Source organism: Puma concolor, chromosome D4, assembly GCF_028749965.1.
Source record: "Puma concolor isolate L17-30 chromosome D4, mPumCon1.1.hap2, whole genome shotgun sequence".
In the NCBI taxonomy this organism is placed as follows: domain Eukaryota; kingdom Metazoa; phylum Chordata; class Mammalia; order Carnivora; family Felidae; genus Puma; species Puma concolor.
Window position 1 is genome coordinate 88,640,648 of NC_141679.1, and position 22,018 is coordinate 88,662,665.

Here is a 22,018-nt window from a genome sequence, read left to right on the forward strand (position 1 = left end):
TTGGGGGTGTCACCGCAGTCCCCAGAGCGGCCAGGTGCAGAAAATAAACCAGGCAAACCCTGGTGGGTGAGTCATTAGTGGTCCCCAAGGTCCCCTGATGAGAGATGGCAGGCAAGCCGCTCCTGGGGTCCGAGTGCACCCTTCAGGAAAGTTCCGGAGCCCATCCTGGTGGGTCCCATCCCTGCTTCCGGGTTGGACTCTGCCCAGCACCCAAAACTGGTTCCGGTGGGCCCCGGGGACACACTGAGCACGTCTTGCTTCCTGAGGCTGTTTATAGGAGAATGTTGAGGCTTACACGGGGCTGCTTGGAGGAGGCAGCATGCGTTGTCTCCAAGCAGGGCTTAGATGGCCTTCGACAGGAGCCCCTGGAAGGTACAGACCATCTGTCACTCAGGACATATTTAGGAGAGAATGACAAAGGGGCCCAGAGGGGCAGAAATGTTGGGGAGAGGGAGGGGGAGGGATTTAGGTAAATGACAAAGGCAGAGGGACTGGAAAGACCAGTGGACAGCCCCTCGTGGCTCGTGGAACACCAGCCTTTGCTTCTTTCCAGTCCTCTCTGGCCCCTTGCCCTCCCCCCCCAGCCCGTGTTGGGACTTGTGGCACCAACCTCACGGCAGACCGTGGCTGCCACCTCCCTACCTGGAGCTCCCCGTGGCTCTGTCCAGGTCTCACCCCGCCCCCATCTCATGGCCCCGGAAGGCCCAGGTGTCCACCCCATGCCCCGTGAAGTGGCTTGGGTCCCCCTCTGTGCTCCCAAAGCCACGGGACCCCCACCCTAGCCTTGACACTCTGTCCCGGAATTGCCCCTTTGAGCCCATGTCCCCTGCTGGACTGTGGCTTCCTGAGAGCCGAGTTGATCATTCTGGTGCCTGCTGCGTGCCCAGGGCCCCGCCTGTGTGTGGCACACAGTAGGCGCTCAACAAAGTGCCTTCGTAATGCAACGGGCTGAGTTCCCCAGGGCAGCTCATGTCCCCAGAGCCCCACTGGGGACTGGCTTCACTCGGGTTCCCATTGCTAGAGGGACTTAGAAGCCTGTCTCTGGCTGGCCCCTCCGCCTGGAGCCAGGACGGCCTTTCCCACTTCATCCCCCCTGGGAAATCTTGCGACTCCCTGTCTCCACGCCCTCCCCAAATTTCCACCTCTCCAAATAAACCTCTCCCCCTAATCGAGGCTCCCGGGTGGCTCAGTCGGTTAAGCGGCCAACTTCGGCTCAGGTCACGATCTCGCGGTTCGTGAGTTTGAGCCCCACGTCGGGCTCTGTGCTGACAGCTCGGGGCCTGGAGTCTGCTTCTGATTCTGTCTCTCTCTCTCTCTCTCTCTCTCTCTGCCCCTCTCTTACTCATACTCTGCCTCTCTCTCTCAAAAATAAACATTAAAAAAATTAAAAAATAAAACAAACATTAAAAAAAATTTGTTTTAAACAAAAAAACCTCTCTCCCTGATCGTGCCCTGCTTCTCCCCGGTGCCCTTGTGCTGGAGTGTGGACCCAGGCAGGAAGCGTCTTCCAGAACATTCCACTTCGCCCCAGGGGGAGAGGGAGCCCACACCGCATGGGGACACGGGCACCTGCTAAGTGACGCAGTTGTGTGTTGGTGTCATCTGCCTAATTTGAATTCTGACTCCGCCACTTAATCCGTGTGACCTTGAGAAAGAGCTTAACCTCTCTGGGTCCCGGTCCCACATGAACGGTTGTACTGAGAGCAGTTTCTGAGAGAAGAGCCGGAGGCCGGGCGCTGGCTTAGGACCCAGTCCCAGCTCCGGCTCCCACGTGTGTGCCAGCCTGGGCAAGACCCCTAATCTCTCTGCACCTTGGAGTCCTTATGAGCAAATGGGGCTCGGGCGACGCCCTCACAGGGTGGAGAGGTCCGGGGAGGTAGGGAGAGACAGGGGAGAGGAGCAGCCATTGTCCTGCCTCTCCATCACTTCCTTCTGCCCTGGGTCAGGGGTCACTCCTCCCTCTCGGCCACCCACCAGCCGGAACCAGCCCCCACGGCCACCACCTGGGTCTGACACAGCTCTGCCACGTGGCCCGGGGCAGGGGCAGGGGTGCAGGGGTGCCGGGGATGGAATGGGGCCCGGGGATATGAGAGCTCAGGGCGAGGCAGAAGAGCTGGGGTGAGTGGGGGAGAGTGCACCTGCCCGTGCACCCCGCCCCCCATGGGGGTCCGTTCCGGTGGGTGTGAGGTTCGGGGGGACAGAAGCCGCCGTGGCCACTTTCCGGGCCTTCCAGACATGCTTCTGCCTGCAGCCCAGGAGGGGGCTGGCCACCTGCCAGCTCTCAGGGGAAATGCACCCGCGAAAGGGGCCCTATGGGGACCCCTGGGGGAGAGGACCCTGGGTGCTATCAGGGAGGAGGAGAGGGAGGGAGAGACCCAGAACCCGGGGACAGCTGGACAGAACCTGGAAAGGCGCCCATCCTCCTGCAGCCTCCGTCCCTTGCTCCCCCCCCTCCCCACCTTGCTGCTCACCCCAAGTTCAAGGAAGCCCTGCCCGCCCAGGGGCCTGTTGGACCTCTAGGCACCCCCAGGACAGCCGGCACTGGGGCGGGCCCTCTTGACACAGAATCCCTGCTGTCGAGGAGGCAGAGAGGGAGAGAGAAGGGAGGAGGGCAGCCTGGGCAGAGAGGAAAAGCAGAAACCCGGGGCGGGGAGGAAGCCAGGAGGGGATGGGCGAGGCCGCGGGGAGGCGGGGAGGCGGGGAGGCGCGGGACCCCCCCCCCCCCCACCGCCCCGGGTGCAGGGTCCCCCCTCCCTCCGCCCCGGACGCCAACCGGGATGGTCCCAGCCGCCCCCACTCCCTCCCCCTCCCTCGTGTGCTCCACGCGGGCCTCGATTTCCAGCGCCGTGGGAAGCCGCGGTGTGGGGAGCGGGCCGTCCCCCCGAGGTCCGCCGCGAACCCGGGGCAGGTGGAAGGCGGCGGCGCGGGCCCGCGGCGGGAGGAGCGCGCGGGCGGGAGACGCGAGCGAGCTCAGCGCTAGGGGAAAAGTTTCCGACCCCTTCGCCGGAGGCTGAGAAGTTTCGGCCGCACTGGGCGGCGCCAAAGCCAGGCCAACACTGCCCCCTGGTGGGCGCGGCGCGGCGCTGCAGCGGGCGGCGGGGCGAGGGCGCGCCTCGGCCCTCCGGGAGAAACTGAGGTTCAGAGAAGGCGAGGTGGGGGCGGCGCAAGGTCGCGGGGAGGGGGTGCGGTAGAACCAGACCTCCTCTGAGATCCGCGGGCTCTCCAGGAAACGGAGATAGCAGGGCGGGGTGGGGGTGTCGTGAATGCGCAGAAAAGGGGATCAGGGACCGAAACCCCATCCGGTGCCCCTGGAAGGGGAGGTGTAGCCTTGCCCCCATCCCATTCCCCACAGGGTTTCTCCAAACTGCCTAGACCTGTGGCCTTTCTTCTGGAAGCGGGGCACCCCTGAAAAGCAAATCTTCCCCATCCACTACCCTCTTGGCCCTAAGATCTCCACAGCCTGTCCCCTCCAGCCGTCCTTCCCCTACCCCCCCCCCCCCCCCCAACTCCCCTACCCTCGCCGCGTCCCATCCTTCCCTACTCCGCAGGTGCCTGGGTGTGGATTCCGTGGCTGTTTCCTCACTGGCCAGGAGGTGGCGATAAAGACCTGGTTGGGGGCCCCAGCGCAGCTTCGCGGACAGAGGGAAGGGGGAGGAGGGGGCTTAAACTTCGCTCAGGAGATTGGGCCCAACCTGGCAGACGGCTGTACGGGGGCGGCGGTGGGGGTCGGTGCAGGGATCAGATAACCTCCGCCTCGTCTTTTGCCGCCTCTTGATGTGATTTTGAGCACCGCCCGCTCCTCCCCCCACCCACCACTGGGGGAGAAACATCTGGCCCCCACCCACGCTGCTGCTCGCCCCCCCCCCCCGCCTCCCCCCCGGGACCAGGTGGTGTGAACCTGGCCTGGGGAACGCAGAAGGCAAACGCTTGTCCACCCGGTGGGAGTCTGGCCCCCTTCCTTCCATGGTGGAGGTCAGCAGGTAGATAGACGCTGGGGCTGGGGCTCGGGGCAGGTGTGGGCTGATCTAGGTCGACAGAGGCTTGGTCCCAGACTTGAGGCGTGGCAGGCCTCCCATCTTCCAGGAGAGGGGTTCACTTGGAATAAGCCTTGGGCCTTGAGGGTGCCTTGCCCCCACCCCTCAGCCTCATCCCAGCCATGACCTTGTCCTTTCCCTCCCTTCGGTCCAGGACTCCCAGAGAGCAGCAGTCTGGCACCTAGAGAGCCTTGTAGGGTGAGACCCGGCAGCAGGTCCCAGCCACCTAGAATGTATGTTTATTTGTGGGACAGGAAGGGCCTCTTCTCAGCCCCGTGTCCACACGTGGGCTTGGGCTCCAGTGGTCATTCACCTGGGCGCCTGCTGTGGCGTCACAGAAGGCAGGAGCCCTTAGGGCAGCCTCGGTTCAGGACCAGCGCCACGCTGGGCAGGAAGGACTCCTGGAGTGACAGGGAGGGAACAGCTGGGCGCTGCGGGGCCTCTGGCCAGGAGACGGGGCTCTCTGGGCCCAGGGGGATTCTCTGCCACTGCCCAAGAGGGCAGGCAACTGGGGTCAGCCCCGTTTTCCAGAGGAAGAGACGGAAATGCAAAGAGAGCCCAGCGCTCGCAAGTACTGGGCTGGGGGCCTGGGATCCGGATCCATCCCACCCCTTAGCCCCAGGGGGCCCGGCCACCCCGCTGGGCAGGGGTGCTCTAGGAGACCCTGCCAGCAGGGGCTTACCAGCTTCTGGCTCCAGGAGCTGGGCGATCTGTCCACCTGCTCCAGGATGCTGTGGGCTTCCAGGAAGGTTTTGAGGCCACTTTGCGGCCTCTGGGTGGTGGCCCTGGGGATGAAGGGCAGGCTGCTTTTCATGGAGGCATCCTCAGAGAGGTGGCCCTGTGGCTCCTGGGGGGCCCTGAGGGGAACAGAGGTCTGTGAGCTGCACGGCCCCCGAATCCCTAGTCCCCCCGTGGCTTCCCCCGGGCCCTCAGAGGCCCAGACCCTTAGCCTGCCGGCTGCGGGGTGGGGAAGTCTACGGGGCGAGGGCGGGGTGGGGGGCGCCCTGGCGATGCGTGTGGATCCTGCCTCTTCCCCCTGGAAGCCTCACAGGCCCGGGCAGTCCCAGCCGAACGAGATGCTGGCCGTGGCCTCCTCTTGGGCCCTGGGGCACAGGGCTTTGGGCAAACGCTCCAGCCATCTCCCGACACTCCTGAACACCCGTTCTGATGTCATTGACCCGGTGGCTATCCCCTTCTCGATGTGGCCCTGCCGGACTGGAGGAGAGAGGGCTCCAGTGAGAACTCTACCTGGAGGGGGCACCGGGTGGCACCCCCACTCTCCCCTCCTCCCTCTAGCAGGGAAGGCCGGGCCGAACCCCGTCTCCATGGCAACCCAAGGCTCCCCAGCGCCTTATGGCTGCCTCCAGAGAAGGCTCAGGTTTTAAAACTATCTTGCGTGACTGTCTCTGCCTTTATTACCCACGCTGTGCCCCACCACACACATACCCACTCCCGCGGCAGCCCCCACAAGGGCCTTCTTTCCCGTAGTGGGAAGGCCAGTCACGCCCCCATCGAAGTCCAGAGACAATACCGAGATTTCTGCAGGGATGGAGGGGGCTGGGAAGTCAGCAGCCGAGCCCCACTCTGGCGCCCCGGGATGTGACCACAGCTCCTGGGGCCCGTGGCTGAAAAGGAAGCTTCTCCCAGCCAACTGCCATTCCCACGAAACCGTGTCTCCCTGGGGGAACCGTGGCTTCTCTTGTCGGCCACCGTGTGTCACCTGCTCTCGGGGCTTTGGCTTCCCCATCCAACGACGAGAAGTTGGGCGAAACTGCAGCTTCTATTTGCAATTTCCTATGACCTTACGGGGCCTGGGGAGGGTCCCTTCCTAATCAGCGAAGGTCTGGGATTTGGGGGCTTTAACCCACAGCTAGGCTTTGGAGCAGCCTCTGCTCAAACTGCACACAGTCGGTGCTCAATAAATGGATGCAAGCTGTTGGAGGCCCTGGGGCAGCTAGATCCTGTGAAGTGAAGAGGCCGGGCAGATGGAGAAGGGGGCAGGGCGGGGGAGGGATGGGCAGGGCAGGTGATAAAGGTTATACCAGAGCAAGGACACGGTATTCTTCCCACCTGCCTCTTGACACCTTTAGAAAACACTGGAAACTATGCCAACGCAAACACTACCACATCCATCCCCCGCCAAAGAGCTGAGAGCAAACTTCCATCCCAGAACCCAGGCCCGGTGGCTGCCGGCTTCTTTGCTGGACCAGGCAGTGCCTGCCTCCCCCAGAGAGACGGTTTGATCTTCTGGACCTTTCTGGGCATCTCCTCAGCCAGGCAGGCCTTCATGGATACGGGGAGAAGATGCTTTCGGTGGCTTCCCGTCTTCTTCAGCCCCTGTAGGCCATGGAGGGGACCAGACGTGGGGTCAGGAGGCTGTGGGGCCTGTCCCCAACGTGGGCAGATATGACACGTGCAAGCCCTTGGCAGGAAGAAGTCCTCCCGTGGTGCCCGGGCCCGGGCACCCATTGTTCCCTCCATGGCGGCTGCTCCCTGGTGCCACCCACGTTGGGACACCTCTGCAGGACCTCAGCCCCTCTCCTTGGCCCTCGAGGAGCCTCCGACACTCTCCGGAGAAGCCAGTGCAGGTACCTTTTCCGTAGGGTCAGTGGATTCCTGGCCTTTTCTGGGCGGCCCTCACTCCCAGGACCCAGGGCCGCCGCCTCTGCTCTCTGGGCTCCAGGCTGGAACTTTCTGGAGTCCTGGGGCTCCCCCTGCTGTCTGCTTACCTGCCAAGGCACGTTCCCAGTAGCGGAGCGCGCTGTCCTGCAGGGTCTCATCAGCAAATCGCACGCGGAAGGGGCAGAAGCGCCTACGCTTCTTCCCCGAGCCTTCTCCCGAGGAGCTGTGAGTGAGCACAGCCTTGAGCTTGGGGGCCTGGACACCGTGGGGCCTGGCGAGAGAGGCAAGGGGGCCGGCTGAGTCCCCAGCCCCACGTTCCACCCCGGGCCACACACACCCGCTGGACCAGAGCTCGCCGTGCATCCTGAGAGCCCCAGCAGCCGGCCTCTCCTGAATACCCCACGCCGGCCGGGCGATGGGGTCAGGCACGTAACGGGCATCAGTCTACCCGTCACGCCCACACCACCCTGGGCGACATGATTATTATTCCCATTTTACAGACGAGGAGAACTGAGGCACACAGAGATGTTCTGCAACTGCCCAAGGTCCTACGGCCGGTAAAGGGTGGAGCCAAGATCCGAATCTTAGCTCCAGAGCCGGCACTCTTATATATCAAGCAGTTCAGCAGCGAGAATACGGCCCTCCCGGCCACGTGACCCGGGGCAGCCCGCACTCACGTCTCCATTTTGCAGTTTCCCCCTTTAAGTTACGTATTGTGTCTTGTAGGTATGATAACAGCATCCTTATAAGAGGGTGCTAGGTCTCCGATAACTTACTTGAGGCATCCAGTACGCATTTATTGCTATTAATTTCAGCCTCAAGGGCAAGGCTGCAGAAGGGCCGGCCCGATCCGTCCGTGGATCTGTTATTCAGAAACGCCACGTTCAACTCTAAGTACACACAGATGGACGTATCCGCAGCCATTTATCCGACTGCATCTCTGTGTCTGAGTGGATCCCCGGAAGGGATCCTATCATCAGCCCACTAAGGAGCCAGGAAGCCAGGAGATGTCAGGACAGTGCCAGGCTATGGGCATTGGGACCTAGCGCTCCCCCAGCTGCCTGCTCTGTGCTGGCCGCAGGGCCATATACAGGTGCACCCCAGCCCTGCCCCTAGGACTGGAATCTCAGCTTCTCCCGTCAAAGGCTCCCGGAGCCTAATCCGACGCACCCCGCTGTCCCCTGCAGGGCCTACCAGGGAATCTCGCACACCATAAGGTGCGCAAGCATTCGGTCTTCAATGCGAAACGCTGCGAATGTGTCTCTCTCTGCCGTGTGTCATAGTGGGGATAAAGAGTTCCACACTTTTCCTTATTATATCTTGGGAGAAGTGTGTTTATTTGGCCCCACTGATTTAAAGTTCCTGGGTTGACAAATGGGTTCCGCTCCCGGCACCCGCGCCGATCCGTTGGTGGCGCCGGCCTGGAGCGCTGTGTCAGGGAGGGTTCGAGGCCCAGTGGGGAAAAATGCTGTGATCCGATGATAACTGTCAGCCATGGGCCCAGAACGAGAAGGAACGGCATGGATGTCACGTATTTACTCTTTGGTCTTTAAACTCATGGGCGATGTTTTTCACCTTTCACCTCTGTCTAAGCCTGTGTATGCTGGGGGAATTTTTTCTGCATTCTTTTTCCTCTCCATTAGAGCTATGGCATCGAGTGCAGGTAAGCTCTAATGCCCAGGCTCTTCTCCAGCCTCCATCCCTTGTCTTATTTCCCCCCATATTTCCCTCTAACTCTAATCAGAGTTAGAGGAAGAAATGGACCGATGAATGGGACGAACGACTGGGTGGGTGGATGGATGGACGGACTGATGAATGAGTTCAGGAAAAGGTCTGAATAGAAGGACTGGATCTTAGGAGGAGGCATAGACGTATGGACGGGTGGATGGATGGCTAGACAGACAGGCATGTGGACTCATCTCTGGCTTTATAACGAGATTACAGATGGACAGTATCCTGGATTTACAAGTGCGTGGAAAGGTTTGTAGATGATTGATCATTGGATTCCTGGATGGTGGGTAGAATTGTCAGAGTTTGCGGATAGAGGGATGACCCGCTAGATGGACGAATGGAGGGACTGACAGATCAACAGAAGACCTGACTCACGGATAGACACATAGATGTATGTATCGGTGGACAGATGGATAGACTCACAGGTGAAATACAGAGGAAAGAACAGAAGAAACGCTTTCTCCCACCCCCCATAATGCCAGCCTCTTGTAACTCACTGGTTGGCCTTTTTGAAGGTGATGAATTGCGAGCGATCTCTCTTCAGGGTCCCCAGGGCAGGTATCCGACGCAGCAAAATCTTCTTAAGACTATTCTGGAAGTACGATGACTGACCCCTTGAAGACACACAAGCCACACCTGGCGTGAGTGGCCAGGGTCCCCACCCTCGGAGCACTGATGGCAACCCTGTCCCCACCAGCAGGTCAGCGACACTCACCGCAGGTCTGAAGGGAAGGAACAGTGGGGACACCGGGGAAGATGCTGGCAGTGCTCTGACACACTCTTTTTTGATTGCCGTGCTGAGGATGCTGGGAGCCAGGAGGAGGGGGAAAGAGCTATGAGCCTTCCCTTGGGGACAGTCCTCACTAGGCTTTTCCCAGTTACGCGGCCTTGGGCCTCAGTTTCCTCATCTGTACTACAGGGGCAATGGTAGACCCGCCCTCAAGGGGCGGTCGTCAGGGCTCTGCCAGGCGTCCTCAACTAACAGCAGCTTCATTCATTCCAGAAATGACTCCGCCCCGCCCCCTGGGGTCCTGGGCGGGGCCTCACTCGGTGGCGTCGCCCGGACGCACTCTGCCCCCGTCCGCTGCAGGAACTCCCGGAACTTGCTGGGGAGGAGCTCTCCTTGGAGCGCGAGCCGGGAGTCCGGGGTCTCCCTGGCCCAGCCCCTGCAGGGGTCCTCGCTCTCTCCAGGCCGGGGCGCGGGGTCCCGGGGCGCACCGGCCCGGAGCAGGGGCGGCAGCAGGAGCGACCTCAGCTTCGCCCGGTTCTGCGCCGCCCGCTGGGCCCCGGTGGGCAGGGTGGGCAGGGTGGGCAGGGTCAGCGGGGCGCTCCTGACACCCACCCCCAGCTCTGGGAGCGAGGACCCGCCCCACCACCCGTCGTCGCTCCCCGAGGCCCTCGAGCCCCGGGTGGCCCCCGCGCCAGATACTCCCCGGATTTGGGGCAGGGGCAAACTGGGCAGCAGCGGGTCTTTCCTTCGGCGAGCGCGGTCGCCAGGGAGCCCCTTGGGCGCCACCTGCTGGGTCCAGGGGTTGGGGGACGCCACCTGCTGCGTCCAGGGGTTGGGGTGACGCCGGGTCATGTCTGGCCCTGCGCTCAGCTCAGGGCGTCCTCACGCCTCAGTGGGGGCGGGGGGTGCCACGTAAAGTGCAGAGGAGGGCGTAGACCAGCCCCCAGGCCATAGTGCCCAGAGCCCCAGAGCCGGGTCGTGTGGTTTGGGGGTAACGCCCCCGGTTCGCCAGGCAGTGAGCGGCTTCAGGCTAGAGCTCGCCTAGCCTCTGTTTCCTCACCTGCCAAATGGTCACGTCATTTGTGACCTCTCTGAGTTGCTGTGACGTCTAGGTGAGGGGGCGCGCTACTATTATCGATGTTGTTAGCATTTTAAACTTTTTGAAATTCAGGATTTAGTCTCAGTTCCGCTGCTTACTAGCTTCGCAACCTTGGACAGGCCAATCGATTACCTTTTCTTAGTGCCTTTATCTGTAGAATGGGGGTGACGGAGCACCTGCCCCCTTTGTGGCTCAGCACACGGGAGTGCTGCTGTCCTGTTCACGCTGTTAGCGCTCCACGGGGAATTAGGCTTGAAAGGAGAGACCCGCCCAGCAGTTGCGCGGTCCTGCTGGGGCCCCAGGGCCCCTTGGGTGGAGAGCTTGCTGAAAATGCGGATGCCCCAGGTTCTAACTCAGTAGGTTTGGGGTGGGGCCAAGACACCTATTTTTAACAAACTTCCCCTTTGGGAGACAGAGCTCCACGCCTGCCCCCAGCATCTTGACACTGAGTTGGAGGTCGGGGGGAGGTCTTGGAGCCTGGTTCCTCCCTATCACACCCCACCCCCAGATTATTGTCAGCTCTGAGCTGGCTCCTGGTATCACACTCACCCTAGTGGGGCTTCTGGGTGAGTCCTGAGGAGGTCCCTTGAGTTTGGAGCCCCCTAACTGGTGGGTTGGTCCTTGAGAGAGCCCATCTTCCCGGCCTGGTCCATCTGCTGGACCCTCCCTGCTCTCCCTCCAGGCCTCCCTCCTGGGCCTCTTCAGGGTCATTGTGATCCGCCCCTCACCCAAGGCCATTCGGGGAGCGATGGTCTCTCAGGCCTGGAGACAGAGGGTGGGGCTTTGGGCCCAGAAAGCCAAAGCTGCCCGCACAAGGGGGTGGTGGGACTCCTGACCAGGGCAGCCGGGCCCAAGCCAGCGGTGGAAACGCCAGGGTTCCGCTACCCTCTCTGGATTTGGGAGGCCCAGGTGGGTCAAGTTTGGGCTGGGTAGGTCTGGAAGCCCAGCTTCCACTGGAAGGCTGGGCAGTAAGAAGGCAGTGGGCTTGGAAACCAAGAGAACTGATTTCCAGTCCAGGCTCTGCTTCCGTTTGGTTCAAAATGCTGGACAAGCTGTCCTTTCTCAGGGCTCCGTGGTAAAACAGACTGTTGGACCCCATCCGTGACTCTTGGCTGGGAGGAGGCAGGGGAGAAGCTTGCGTTGTGAAATTGGAGTGGGGGAGAAGGATTGTTTGGCCCAGCAATTTCACTGGCATGGTATAATTTGACAATTTTACAAGTCGGCCCAGAGGAAGTATCATAGCCGATGTACTTCCATTTTCTGCAAATACTCTTCAACCAGGGATGGAAGGGTGTACCTCCCTGGGAAGTTGGAATATTGAGTGGGGAAGGTGAACATTTTCTTTTTTTAAGTTTATTTATCTTAAGAGAAAGCATGAGCAGGGGAGGGGCAGAGAGAATGGAGAGAGCAAGAATCCCAAGCATACTCCACACCAGCGCAGAGCCCCATGCGGGGCCCGAACGCATGAACTATGAGATCATGACCTGAGCCAAAGTCAGATGCTTAACGGACTGAGCCACCCAGGCACCCCAGGAAGGTGAATCTTTTTATATCTATTCCCTGGAAAGGTGAACATTTTTTACGTTTATTCTAAGAGTACATGAATTTTTTAAAAAAATGGACGAGGAACACCAGACTAACTACATGATTTCTTTTTTTTTTTCTTCAATGTTTACTTATTTTTGAAAGACAGAGCATGAGCGGGGAGGGGCAGAAAGAGAGGGAGACACAGAATCTGAGGCAGGTTCCTGGCTCTGAGCGGTCAGCACAGAGCCTGACGCAGGGCTAGAACTCATGAACTATGAGATCATGACCTGATGACTGATGAAGCTGGATGCTCCACCGGCTGAGCCATCCAAAAAAAAGGTAGGTAGGGGTGGATTTTTAGGCACCCCTGGAAAAGCTGGGCTCAGAGCTGCCCCCAAAGGAAGAATCCACATCCAGCAATTGAGATTGTTCAGGATTTATCCTCTTCCCTTAGAGACCACGGAAAATGAAGCTTGGGAGAGGGGCCCAGGCCAGGGGAACCAAGTTTGATTTGGAGTACTCTGGAGAGGATGCCAAATAATATATACGTAAACAGATTTGGGGGACTCAGCTGCAGCCTGTCCCCCTCCCCAGCTTTCATGTCATTAGAGCAAACACACCTGAAGTACTTCCTGTGTGCAAAGCCCAGAGGAAGGCATCTAAGACCAGGACGTCAGTTTAGGGAAAATGAACTTATAATAAATATTGTCTATTTACTGACAGCACACTGCAGGCACAGGGCTGAAGGCTCCACCGGCAATATCCTACAAATTTAACACTCAGAGCATTGGGAAGTGAGTAAGCACGCCAGTCTGGAAGAAGAGGACTCCTTGGAGAGGGTCACAAGTCCTACCACGTGCAAACCCATCATATTTCCATCAAGATTGCTTTCAGGTATCCCTCCAGAATTTCTACACATGGGAGGAACCTGTGGGAGGGCAGGCTTTTTGGAATGGAAACTTCAAGGATTTGTTTTGCTTAATTGAGGTAGCATCCCCTTGGTGCCATCAAGGGTTCTTTTTCTTCTTCTTTTCTTTTTTTCTTTCTCTCTCTCTTGGCTCTGCATATTATTTTAAGGTGCAAATTGTTATGGGTACGATTTGAGGAATGAGGCTCCTCCCCTCTTTCTCCCCGGTGGAAAACCCACAGAACGCTCGTTTTTAAAAGTCCAGCCTTCAGCCTCCAAACGAACCGGTGCACGTGCTGGAGGCAGGAGAGGCTCGGCGGCGCCCAGGCTCTTTTAAGACTGAGAGGTGCTTCCAGGAACCAGAAAGCCGACCGGGGCGGGGCAAACCGGCCGTGGGGCGGGGCTAGTCGCGGCCCCGCCCCCGGGCGCCCGGAAGTGACGTGTGCGGACAAAGGCAGCGCGCGCCGCGAGGTGTCGCGTCTGGCCGTGGTCTGACGGAGCTGGCGGTGGGCTTGTGGGGGGTTCGCTGCCGCCGCCGCCCTCCCTTCGGCTTCCTGTTCCTCGTCCTCTTTTCCCGGGTCCCGGGAGCCCCCACCCGGGGTGAGTAGCGCGAGGCGGAGAGGCGGCCGGCGGGGGAGAGGTGGCCCCGACCGCCAACTGCCTCGGCGCCCTGAGGTCCCGGCTCGTCACGTGACCCGGCGCGAGCTGCCGGGGCCCCACGTGCGCGTCCCGGGGAGGTCGGACAAGGGGGTCGCTGGGGGCTGGTGGAAGGGGAAGGCCGGGGCACCCGGAGCCTGGACGGGGCAGCCCCTCCCCCGACGCCCTTCCGGGGTCGCAGCTAGTCCCTTTCGGTGCCTGAGCCTCAGTTTCCCCTGGAGAAGCGGGGACAAGGAGAGCAGGCACTCGGAGAGTCGGTGTCAGGGTTCAGTAAAATGCTCAGGTCAGAGCCGGGCACAGAGCAGTGCCCGCTGCATGGGAGTTGCTATCTTATTTCACCTTGGATCCAGCCCCAGTTACGGTCGACACAGGTGCCGCTCAGAAGAGAGCTCGCCAGCCAAGAGCCCTTGGAGCCAAGGTCAGCCTGTTTGCGGAGGGGCTGCCAGATCGAACGAAAGGCCCGGGCTCTGCTGCCCATCAGCGCGGCGGGATGACTCTGGGACAGAGACAGCTGGTGTCAGAGGCCCTGACGGTGGGGTGGGGCAGGATTGCAGACGGTCTGGACGTATAGAATCATTGCCCTGGTAGGGCCTTGACTGTGGTAAGACGTCTGGGTTCCCTCCGTGTGCTCTTCCTGGTTTCCTGTGTGCATTGAAGGCACATCACTCCCTTAGTGGAATGGTTTTCTAGCGGTAGGCCGGGGGGGGGGGGGGGGGGGTTGGAACACTTTGGTGGCGACCAGAAGCTATAGAGTCACAGAGATAGCGTCCCACTCCCCTCTCCTGCAGGTCTGCAGAGCTGTTTGAGTGTCCCGAATCCACCACCCAGCATAACAGTAATAATCCCTTAGATGTGTCCAACGCTCTACAGTTTATAGGGCATTTCAGGGTATTTATCTCGTTTGATCTCTGGGATTGCCAGTGAGAATTGATGAGAATCTCATTTGGCAGAAATAATGCGTGCCTGGCACTCTATGGGTCACTTGATGCTTTTATACCCACCTTTAATCATCCCAGCCTTCCTGTGACGTCAGCATTGCTGTTCCTGTTTTATAGATAAAGAAGTGTACTTAACCGAGGTGAAGTGTCTTATGTGAGCTTACACAACACAGCCAGAGAGAAGCATAGCTAGGATTCAGACCTGGTGTATTTGACTCCACCAGAGACTTGGGTTTTTTGGTTGTTTTTTTTAAATTTTTTAAAATGTTTTTGAATTTATTTTTGAGACAGAGATAGAGAGACGGTGAGACAGCACAAGTGGGGGAGGGGCAGAGAGAGAGGGAGACATGGAATCCGAAGCAGGCTTCGGGCTCCGAGCTGTCTGCACAGAACCCAATGCGGGGCTCGAATTCACGAGCCGGGAGATCATGACCTGAGCCGAAGTCGGACGCTCAACCGACTGAGCCACCCGGGCGCCCCAGAGCCTTAGTTTGTTTTTAAATCTCTCCCCACTGCCCCCCCCCCCTTTTTTTTTTTTTTTTTGGTCTTCTTTCTCCTTCCTTTGCTTTCTTTTTCATAGAGCACCTTGCCATTCCCTTATGTCCAGCTGCTGTCACCGATCCAGGGAGAGCAGGCCCTGTCCAGCAGGCTGCAAGAGGGAGGAGGTAACTCCAGGCAGACTCCTGCCTCCTGTGGCCTCCAGGCTTTTGCAGAGAGGGTGTGATGCCTCCACAAAGCACTGACCGGCACGGCTCGGACACCATTCTTTTCCAGGGGTCCTGGGAGAGTGGTAGCTGGGGCGACTGCCCATCTGTCACCCTAAACACCTTGGAGGGAAAGAGGAGGTGACAGAGCCCACTATGAGCAAAGGGCCTCTCTTCCTCTTCCGGCTCGCCTGGCGTGCCCACAGAGCCAGACTGCCCTTTCCCTAGCCCTGGAGCCCTGCAGCCCCTCACCCCCGCCGGGCAGAGTATAGGGGGACTTCCTGCCATTTGACTGACGACTGTTCCCTCTGGCTCCCAGGGACCTCCTGCCCACTCCAGTCGGGACGCTGGGAGACAAAGTGTAGACAGGGCCCCACGGAGTCGCGTTTACTAATGAATCAGCTGTTGGAACAAATGTCAAAATTATGCTTGCCATGTCTCGGCCCAGACGTCCCTCCCCTGGCCTGTTCCTAGAATCTGCCTGTAAGTGGAGTTCTTGTAAATTAGATTATTCAGAGAACCTTGACATTTAGAGAGACCATGTTGGAAAGCTTTCGGTAAAGCAAAAACTCACGTTGTCGGTAATGGCCTTCAGTGTTCCCAGTTTGGAACGGTTGGATTTCCGTAGGTTTTCTGAAAAGTGGAAAATGACTGTGGCCAGACAAGGCTCATTCTTTGGGTCATTCAACAACCAACTAGCAGACAGCCACCTTGTATCAGGTGCTGCGCTAAGGGGGTGTGAGGTCATGTCCCTGCCTCCAGGAAGCTTACCTTCTGGGAGGAAAGGCAGACACCGCCAGGGGAGGGTCGGGCCCCACATTTATTCTGGTCAGCTGGCGGGAGTGAACTTTCTGTTGAAGGCCTGTGTGCTGCGTGTGGTTCGAGAGCGATACAGGGGTCGATCTCAGGGTGTCGCGGGTGTTCTCCAAGGAGCTCCCGGGCCAGTGGGGAGACAGCTGCGAGGGCGAAACCAGCGGTTCGCCAAGACTGGTGGGGGCTGGTGGGGAAGGGTCGGCGTTGCCAGGCTCCCGTGTGAGCGCTGCGTGGGGGCGCCGCTGGCCGATGCCGTCCTTCCTGGGTGGTGGTGGCTGTGGGGCCCCCAAACCCAGCTCCTTCGTGACGTTCAGGCTAGTGGCCCGCCCGGGGCCCGCAGCGATGCCCACTCTACCACAGCTGGCGTTCCTGGGTATCGGGAGGTTTCTGCGTTCCTTTGCTTACCGTGTATCTCAGGGTCGCAGCGAGAGTTCATTCTTGCCGGGCCGTGTGCCGCTGTCTCTTTCTGGGTGGGATGTGGCGGCGAGCCAGCGTGGAGAGACGCTGTATTTAGAACCAGGGCCCCTCCGGCCTGCTCCCCCGAAGGGCTCTTTGATGGACACGGTGATGGGAACTTGTCTTCACTGTGGTCCCAGACCCTCGTACCTGAACAGTGGAGCTGGAACATCAGCCTGAGAGCTGATTGGAGGATCTGAGGGGGGTTGGAGGACTCTCCCTGCGCCGCAGAAGGGCTCGAGAAGGTGGACACGGTGACAGTCACAGATCTAAGAACTGGACCCGCTAGGGCACGTGGAAGCTGTCGGTTCTCTTCTGGTTCCTCAGGGGGCTGGCGTGTGGCCTCGTCCGTGGGGGACGTCCGAGTCCGGGAAGGAGCCAGGAAGGTGGGGAGGAGGGCCCTCCCCTGGTGGCCCCGCTGGCTGGCTGGGTTGCCCGGAAAGGGCTCACCGAGGCATCAGTGAGGAGCAGTCCTGAGTTGTTGGGCAGAGGTGAGCCTGCTGCTTCTGGAAGATTCCTGGTCTCGTAGGACAAGTTCAGAGTACAGTTGTGCATCGGGGGCTAGGCTCGTAATGAACGTGGCCGGTGAAAATGCTTCAGCTTTTCTCGTGTTCCGTTCCCCGTCCTTCTCTTGTGGTCTCTAAATTCTGATCCGAGGGCTGCGTGCCCGTCCTCAGTGGAGGCGGGGGGGCACTTTCCTGCTTCCGGTCTGATTACTTGTCTCGGAACCCTTAAGTAGTTCTCCATCCCGGGGGTTTTCTCTTGTTTTTGAGCACTCTCCCCGGGTTCCACACGAGGCTTTCCTCAGTTGCCCTGCGTTCCAGGAGTCAGCGACTTAGCGGCCACCCAGTGGAGTGATGTAAAGGTGGTGGATCGGGGGGCTTTCACCCCTGCGCTAAGGGACTCGTGTGGGCTTGGTGCCGGGGACACAGTGGTGAAAAGGTGCGGTCACGCCCCCGGAGCTTCCATCCGGGTGGAGGCAACAGTGTAATCGCAGATACACGCACGCCTTCTGGAGGCAGCGAGCGGACTGGATCGGGGGGCTGGAGGAAGCCTCTTTGGCGGGGCTGGTCAGGGAGGGCCTCTGAGCACGTGACACTCAGGCTGCGAGCCTGTGCCGAGGATGAGCTGCCCACGAGGGAGGAGCGTGGCCTCTTGCCCCTGGGTGAGGCACCCAGCCCTCTTCTGCATCAGATCCCGCTGCACTGCGGGGTGAGGCGGGGTGATCGTGGTGCCGGGCTCACGGTCGGTCGTGACGATCCAGTGGCCGATGGGAAGCGCACGCGTGCGGAGCATGCACTGCCGCCCCCGCCCCAGACCCTGTCTGGTCTCGCTTCTGTGCTGCCACCCCTTGCCCCGGCTCCTGCTGGTCCCCGTGTGCCTGTGGTCCCGCCGCAGCTCCCGGCCCAGCCGCCCACCTGGGGCCCTTCAGAAACCCTCGGCTGGTTGATTTCCCATTACCAACAGGCTACACCCACGTCCCCCACCTGTCCTCGGTGGGCCCCCCTGCAATCCAGGCCCAGTCTGCCTGTCTGAGCCCCCCTCCCATAACACCCTCTTCCTCTGTCTGCGTTCCTGCCAGCCCAGGCCGTCTCTGCCTCTGCCTCTGCCTGTGCCCTCCCCGGCCGCCTAGCATTCCTGGTCTTTGAGGGCCGAGCTCGGGTTGCCAACCCGGCCGCCCCCCACCCATCTGCCCCTCTCTGAGTTCCCACAGCACTTGTGGCTCAGCAAGCGGCCTGTTTCTGCCTTGTGTTCCCCTCGCTTCTGTCTCCCGCTGGACCGGAAGCTCTCTGAGGGCCGGGCTTTATCTCAGAGCAACCAGACCAGCACTTGCAAGTGTGTAGTGAGCTGGCGGAAGAGTGCCCGCGCCTCCCGGCAGAGGTGTGACCCTTCTGTCCCTCCCTGGCCTGAGTGGCCGGCCCCGCCCCCCGGCCCCGGCGCTTGCTTTGTAGCTGCCCCTCCCCTGTTCTCCCGACACCCTCTTGTCCTGTCTGCTTTCACTCTTGCCCGGATTCCACACAGCTGCCAACACAGCCGTCCAGAACACGTCCGCCTGCTTAACCTAGAGGAGCTCAGGCTCACTGCTCTTTAGGGAGGAGTCTAATGTCATGTCCCCCCAGACCCTGTGTTTCCAGTCGCGACGGCTCTCCGTGCACCGTTCGCACCTCTCCCCCTGGAGCAGGCTTGCCCGTTGGCTTAGTGAGCTCTTCCTCACCTTTCCTTTCGGCTGATGTGTTGTCATCCCTGGGGATTCCTTCTTTGACTCCCCGGGGCAGTGCCTCCCCTGGGGTGGGCCGCGCCCACACCTTGTGTTTGTCTGCGGCCTTGCACGGTTGCCATTGTGTGCGGGGGGGGGGGGGGGGGGGGCGGTTTCCGTGGGGCTGTCTCCTCCGTTCCCAGCACAGCGCCTGGCACAGGGTCCGGCTCATGGTTAACAAAGGACCGGACCCCACAGCGAGCTTCATTCTGTGCTCAGCAGAGAGAGGGAGGGAGGTGTGTGGACTCCCCCAGCCCCTCCCGGGACCAGCTGCGACGTCTACCGTGGAAGGCTGGGGCCCCTTGCTTTGCTTTCCTCAAGTGTAGATTGGGGTTCTCTAGCCGAGGGGGAGAAGCCGTGGGGTCAGGTGTCACGTACAGTAAGGGAAGGACTCGCAGCCCAGGACTCTGGGTCTCCTCCTCGGGTACAAAGGGGACTTTGCAAAATGACTTGAATACAAGAGGCAAAGCCCTGTCATCCAACGCGTATACGTGGTTTTGGGGACACTGGACATTTCCCTGCAGCAGGCAGGGTTGTGTGACCGTTGAAGCGTGGAGGTGAGACTGGGGCTCTCTGCCTTGTTGATTTGCTCTTTTTCTTGTTCAGGAGGCACTGCTGCTGAGTTTGGTGCCTGAGCTGAGTCGGTTGGTGACAGCATGACGAGTGAGGTGATCGAAGATGAGAAACAGTTCTATTCGAAGGCTAAGACGTACTGGAAGGAAGTCCCGCCCACCGTGGACGGCATGCTCGGGGGGTATGGCCACATCTCCAGCATCGACATCAGCAGCTCCCGGAAGTTCCTGCAGAGGTTTTTGAGGGTAGGCAGGTCTGGTGTGCTCTCCAGGAGCAGAGGATGTGGCCCTGGCGGCCCCACCTGGTTTGCACGGGGCGCCACCTCTTATGCGTAACCCGCAAGGCCTCTCGTTAGCTGTTGGCGTCAGTGACCCAGGCCTCAAAGGCTGGGGCGGGGGTGGCGCGTGGACCGGGGCCTCTGTCTCGAGGCTGCCAGACGGGCGCTGGCCGCCGTGCCGGGGCTCCCGGACACCAGAACGGAGTCTCCCCTTAACTGTTCGGTTCTGCCGAGGCCGAGTCCTTTGCTGTCTTGCCGAGTTTGCGGGTCCCTGGGCCATGATGTTGGCTGTTCTGCTGAAGGCAGGCTCCCAGCTCCTCACCCCCTCGCCCGCTCTGCCCTCCTCTGTGCCGGGCTGGCATCTCCCTGGCCCTCCCCCTCCCCCTCCTCTCTCCCCTGGTGAGCGTCAGAGGCTGCGTGCTCCCCACGCTACTTGCTGTGTTCCCCCGCCCACGTTCCATCTTCCCAGGTCTGTGAAAACGGGTGAGAATCCCTGACCGCCCTTTCATTCTCTCACTGCTTGAGTTCTTTTCACGTTCTGTTGTTTTAACGGGGTCTCGGGAGTAAGAGGGATTAAACGCACCCATTCAGGCGCTCACCTGTAAGTGCAGGTTGGCGCTCAGCTTAGAAACGTGTGGCCCGGGACGAGAACGTGCCGCGCTCCTACCCACTGACGACCCCACGCCTGCCAGCCCCCAGCCTGTGCCCGGTCCTCTGATTTGAGTAACTCTGGGAGCTCGGGAGGAACAGTCCCTTCACGGGGACAGGGTCCCTCTGGCTTTCTGAGCCGTCCTCACGGAGTCTGTGCCTTCCCTGCTTCTTAGGAAGGCCCAAACAAGACGGGGACCTCCTGTGCCTTGGACTGCGGAGCCGGCATAGGCCGGATCACCAAGCGGCTGCTCCTGCCGCTCTTTGGAGTGGTGGATATGGTGGACGTGACCGAAGACTTTCTGATTAAAGCCAAGACCTACCTGGGGGAGGAGGGCAAGAGGGTGAGGAACTACTTCTGCTGCGGCCTCCAGGACTTCAGCCCCGAGCCTAATTCCTACGACGTCATCTGGATCCAGTGGGTGATAGGTGAGCTTCTCGCGGCCCTCTCCACCTCCCACACACCTCCCGCGGCAGAGGTGGGTCCCCCCCCACCGCCCTGAGGCCTTGGGGGCCCCTGCAGCAGGCGGGGCGGCGGGGATTTCTCCGGTCCTCCCTGGGTCCGCCAGGACTGTGGGAAACATTCCCTGCAAGTACCCTTTCCGTGTTGTGTCAGTACCTGTTATAGGACCCATTTGGGGGCAGTTTTGTGTTGAAAAAACGTCAATGAGCAAGAACTTAGGCACATTGAAGAAAGTGGGAATGAGTTTTTGTAAGTTTTTTTAAGTTTATTTTGAGAGAGCACGTACACGCGTGCAGGGGAAGGGCAGAGAGAGAATCCCGAGCTGTCGGCGCAGAGCCTGATGCGGGGCTTGAGCTCACGAATCGTTGAGACCATGATCTGAGCCAAAATCCAGTCGGGCCGCTTAGCTGACTGAGCCACCCAGGCACCCCAGTGTTTAGTAAGAGGAAGCTCCGAAGCCGTGGCTGTCCCTGCTGCTCAGAGAGCGAGCTGCGCCCTGCCGCCCCCTCCCGCACCCACTTAGCCCAACGGCGCACCCCACGTGCTCTTCCTGGGCTGCTGACCCGGCCGCAGGCCACCGTACCAGCAGCTGGCCACCCGTTCCGCGGTGGACTCCAGACCTGCCAGGGACACACTGGGCCCGGCCCTGTATTTTGGGCTTCTAAAAAGCCTGTCTGGAGTTTTAGGGCAGGGAAGGGAAGGAACTCCGGTGTGCTCCCGCCATCCAGGCCTGACGGGGGTGGGTGGAGCGTGGGGTTGGGCAGGGCCCAGAAGTCGCCCAGTGAGGGTGAGATCCCAGCTGCATGCTTTGTGACTGCCCTGGGTGGGTGACTTCTGAGCCGGTTTTCTCTTACGTCACCTGGGGGTTGGTAAACGTCTCCGGGCTGCCGAGAGCCAGGGAGGCTGTGTTCACACAGAGGGCGAGCTCAGTGAGTCGGGAAGCTGAAGGGAACGGCCAGTGGCAGGTACACACTTGTGCCGCTCCCTAGTGACCCCAGCCTCTGCGGTCCCCAGGTCACCTGACTGATCAGCACCTGGCCGAGTTCCTGCGGCGCTGCAAGCAGGGCCTGCGCCCCAATGGCATCATTGTCATCAAAGACAACATGGCCCAGGAGGGCGTGATCCTGGATGACGTGGACAGCAGCGTGTGCCGGGGCCTCGAGGTGGTCCACAGGATCATCCGCAGCGCGGGCCTCAGCCTGCTAGCCCAGGAGCGCCAGGAGAACCTTCCCGACGAGATCTATCACGTGTACAGCTTAGCCCTGAGATGAGCAGGGACCGGCAGGAGTAAGGGACCAGCGCCGCGCAGGGTGGGGGGCTGGCAGCGGGGCAAGACCCGGAGGCTCCATGACGATGGCTCGGGGACGCGGAGCAAGACCTCGAAATACACCTGTCTGCCGCCGCTCACTGGACTCTTTTTCAAAAGGCCTGACGGGGACCCAGCGGGGAAGGGTGTGGCCCACACGGAGCGGAGAGGCTGGAGCCCGGCTCTGCTGCCCTGGCAGGCAGGGACCGCAGTACAGACCCGTGTGACTCCAGGGCCCCTGGCGAGTCCCCGGATGCCCCTTACCACCACCTGGCC

At 60.4% G+C, this 22,018-nt stretch overlaps 2 protein-coding genes across 4 annotated transcripts; one reads left to right on the forward strand and one right to left on the reverse strand.

The window, feature by feature from the left end:
- Positions 1-4,220: 4,220 nt before the first annotated feature.
- CD4H9orf50 (chromosome D4 C9orf50 homolog) lies at positions 4,221-10,212 on the reverse strand. Its single transcript, XM_086684244.1, has 7 exons — positions 9,435-10,212; positions 9,103-9,193; positions 8,885-9,001; positions 6,764-6,927; positions 5,084-5,249; positions 4,717-4,891; positions 4,221-4,435 (listed from the first exon to the last, which is right to left on the reverse strand). The coding sequence occupies exons 1-7, from the start codon at positions 9,967-9,969 to the stop codon at positions 4,367-4,369; spliced, it is 1,317 nt and encodes a 438-aa protein (XP_086540370.1). The 5' UTR covers positions 9,970-10,212; the 3' UTR covers positions 4,221-4,366.
- Positions 10,213-13,088: 2,876 nt separating this feature from the next.
- NTMT1 (N-terminal Xaa-Pro-Lys N-methyltransferase 1) lies at positions 13,089-21,840 on the forward strand. Of its 3 annotated transcripts, none has more exons than XM_025912784.2 (4): positions 13,089-13,250; positions 19,082-19,293; positions 20,150-20,402; positions 21,451-21,840. In XM_025912784.2, exons 2-4 carry the CDS (start codon positions 19,132-19,134, stop codon positions 21,705-21,707), a joined length of 672 nt encoding a protein of 223 aa, XP_025768569.1. In that variant the 5' UTR covers positions 13,089-13,250; positions 19,082-19,131; the 3' UTR covers positions 21,708-21,840. The 3 variants fall into 3 exon arrangements, with proteins under 3 accessions (XP_025768569.1, XP_086540374.1, XP_086540375.1); XM_086684248.1 differs by lacking the exon at positions 13,089-13,250 and adding an exon at positions 13,317-13,725; XM_086684249.1 differs by lacking the exon at positions 13,089-13,250 and having other exon boundaries at positions 19,092-19,229.
- The last annotated feature ends 178 nt before the right edge of the window (positions 21,841-22,018 follow it).

Excerpts from the sequence above, each read along its gene's own strand:
- CD4H9orf50 (XM_086684244.1), bottom strand. The coding sequence starts at position 9,969 with ATGACCCGGCGTCACCCCAACCCCTGGACGCAGCAGGTGGCGTCCCCC. Across the intron at positions 9,002-9,102 it reads TCCTTCCCTTCAGACCTGCG|GGGTCAGTCATCGTACTTCC; the intron begins GTGAGTGTCGCT and ends TGTGTCTTCAAG. Across the intron at positions 4,436-4,716 it reads GCTCCTGGAGCCAGAAGCTG|GAGTCCTTCCTGCCCAGCGT; the intron begins GTAAGCCCCTGC and ends CTGTCACTCCAG.
- NTMT1 (XM_025912784.2), top strand. The coding sequence starts at position 19,132 with ATGACGAGTGAGGTGATCGAAGATGAGAAACAGTTCTATTCGAAGGCT. Across the intron at positions 19,294-20,149 it reads TCCTGCAGAGGTTTTTGAGG|GAAGGCCCAAACAAGACGGG; the intron begins GTAGGCAGGTCT and ends CCTGCTTCTTAG. Across the intron at positions 20,403-21,450 it reads CTGGATCCAGTGGGTGATAG|GTCACCTGACTGATCAGCAC; the intron begins GTGAGCTTCTCG and ends TGCGGTCCCCAG.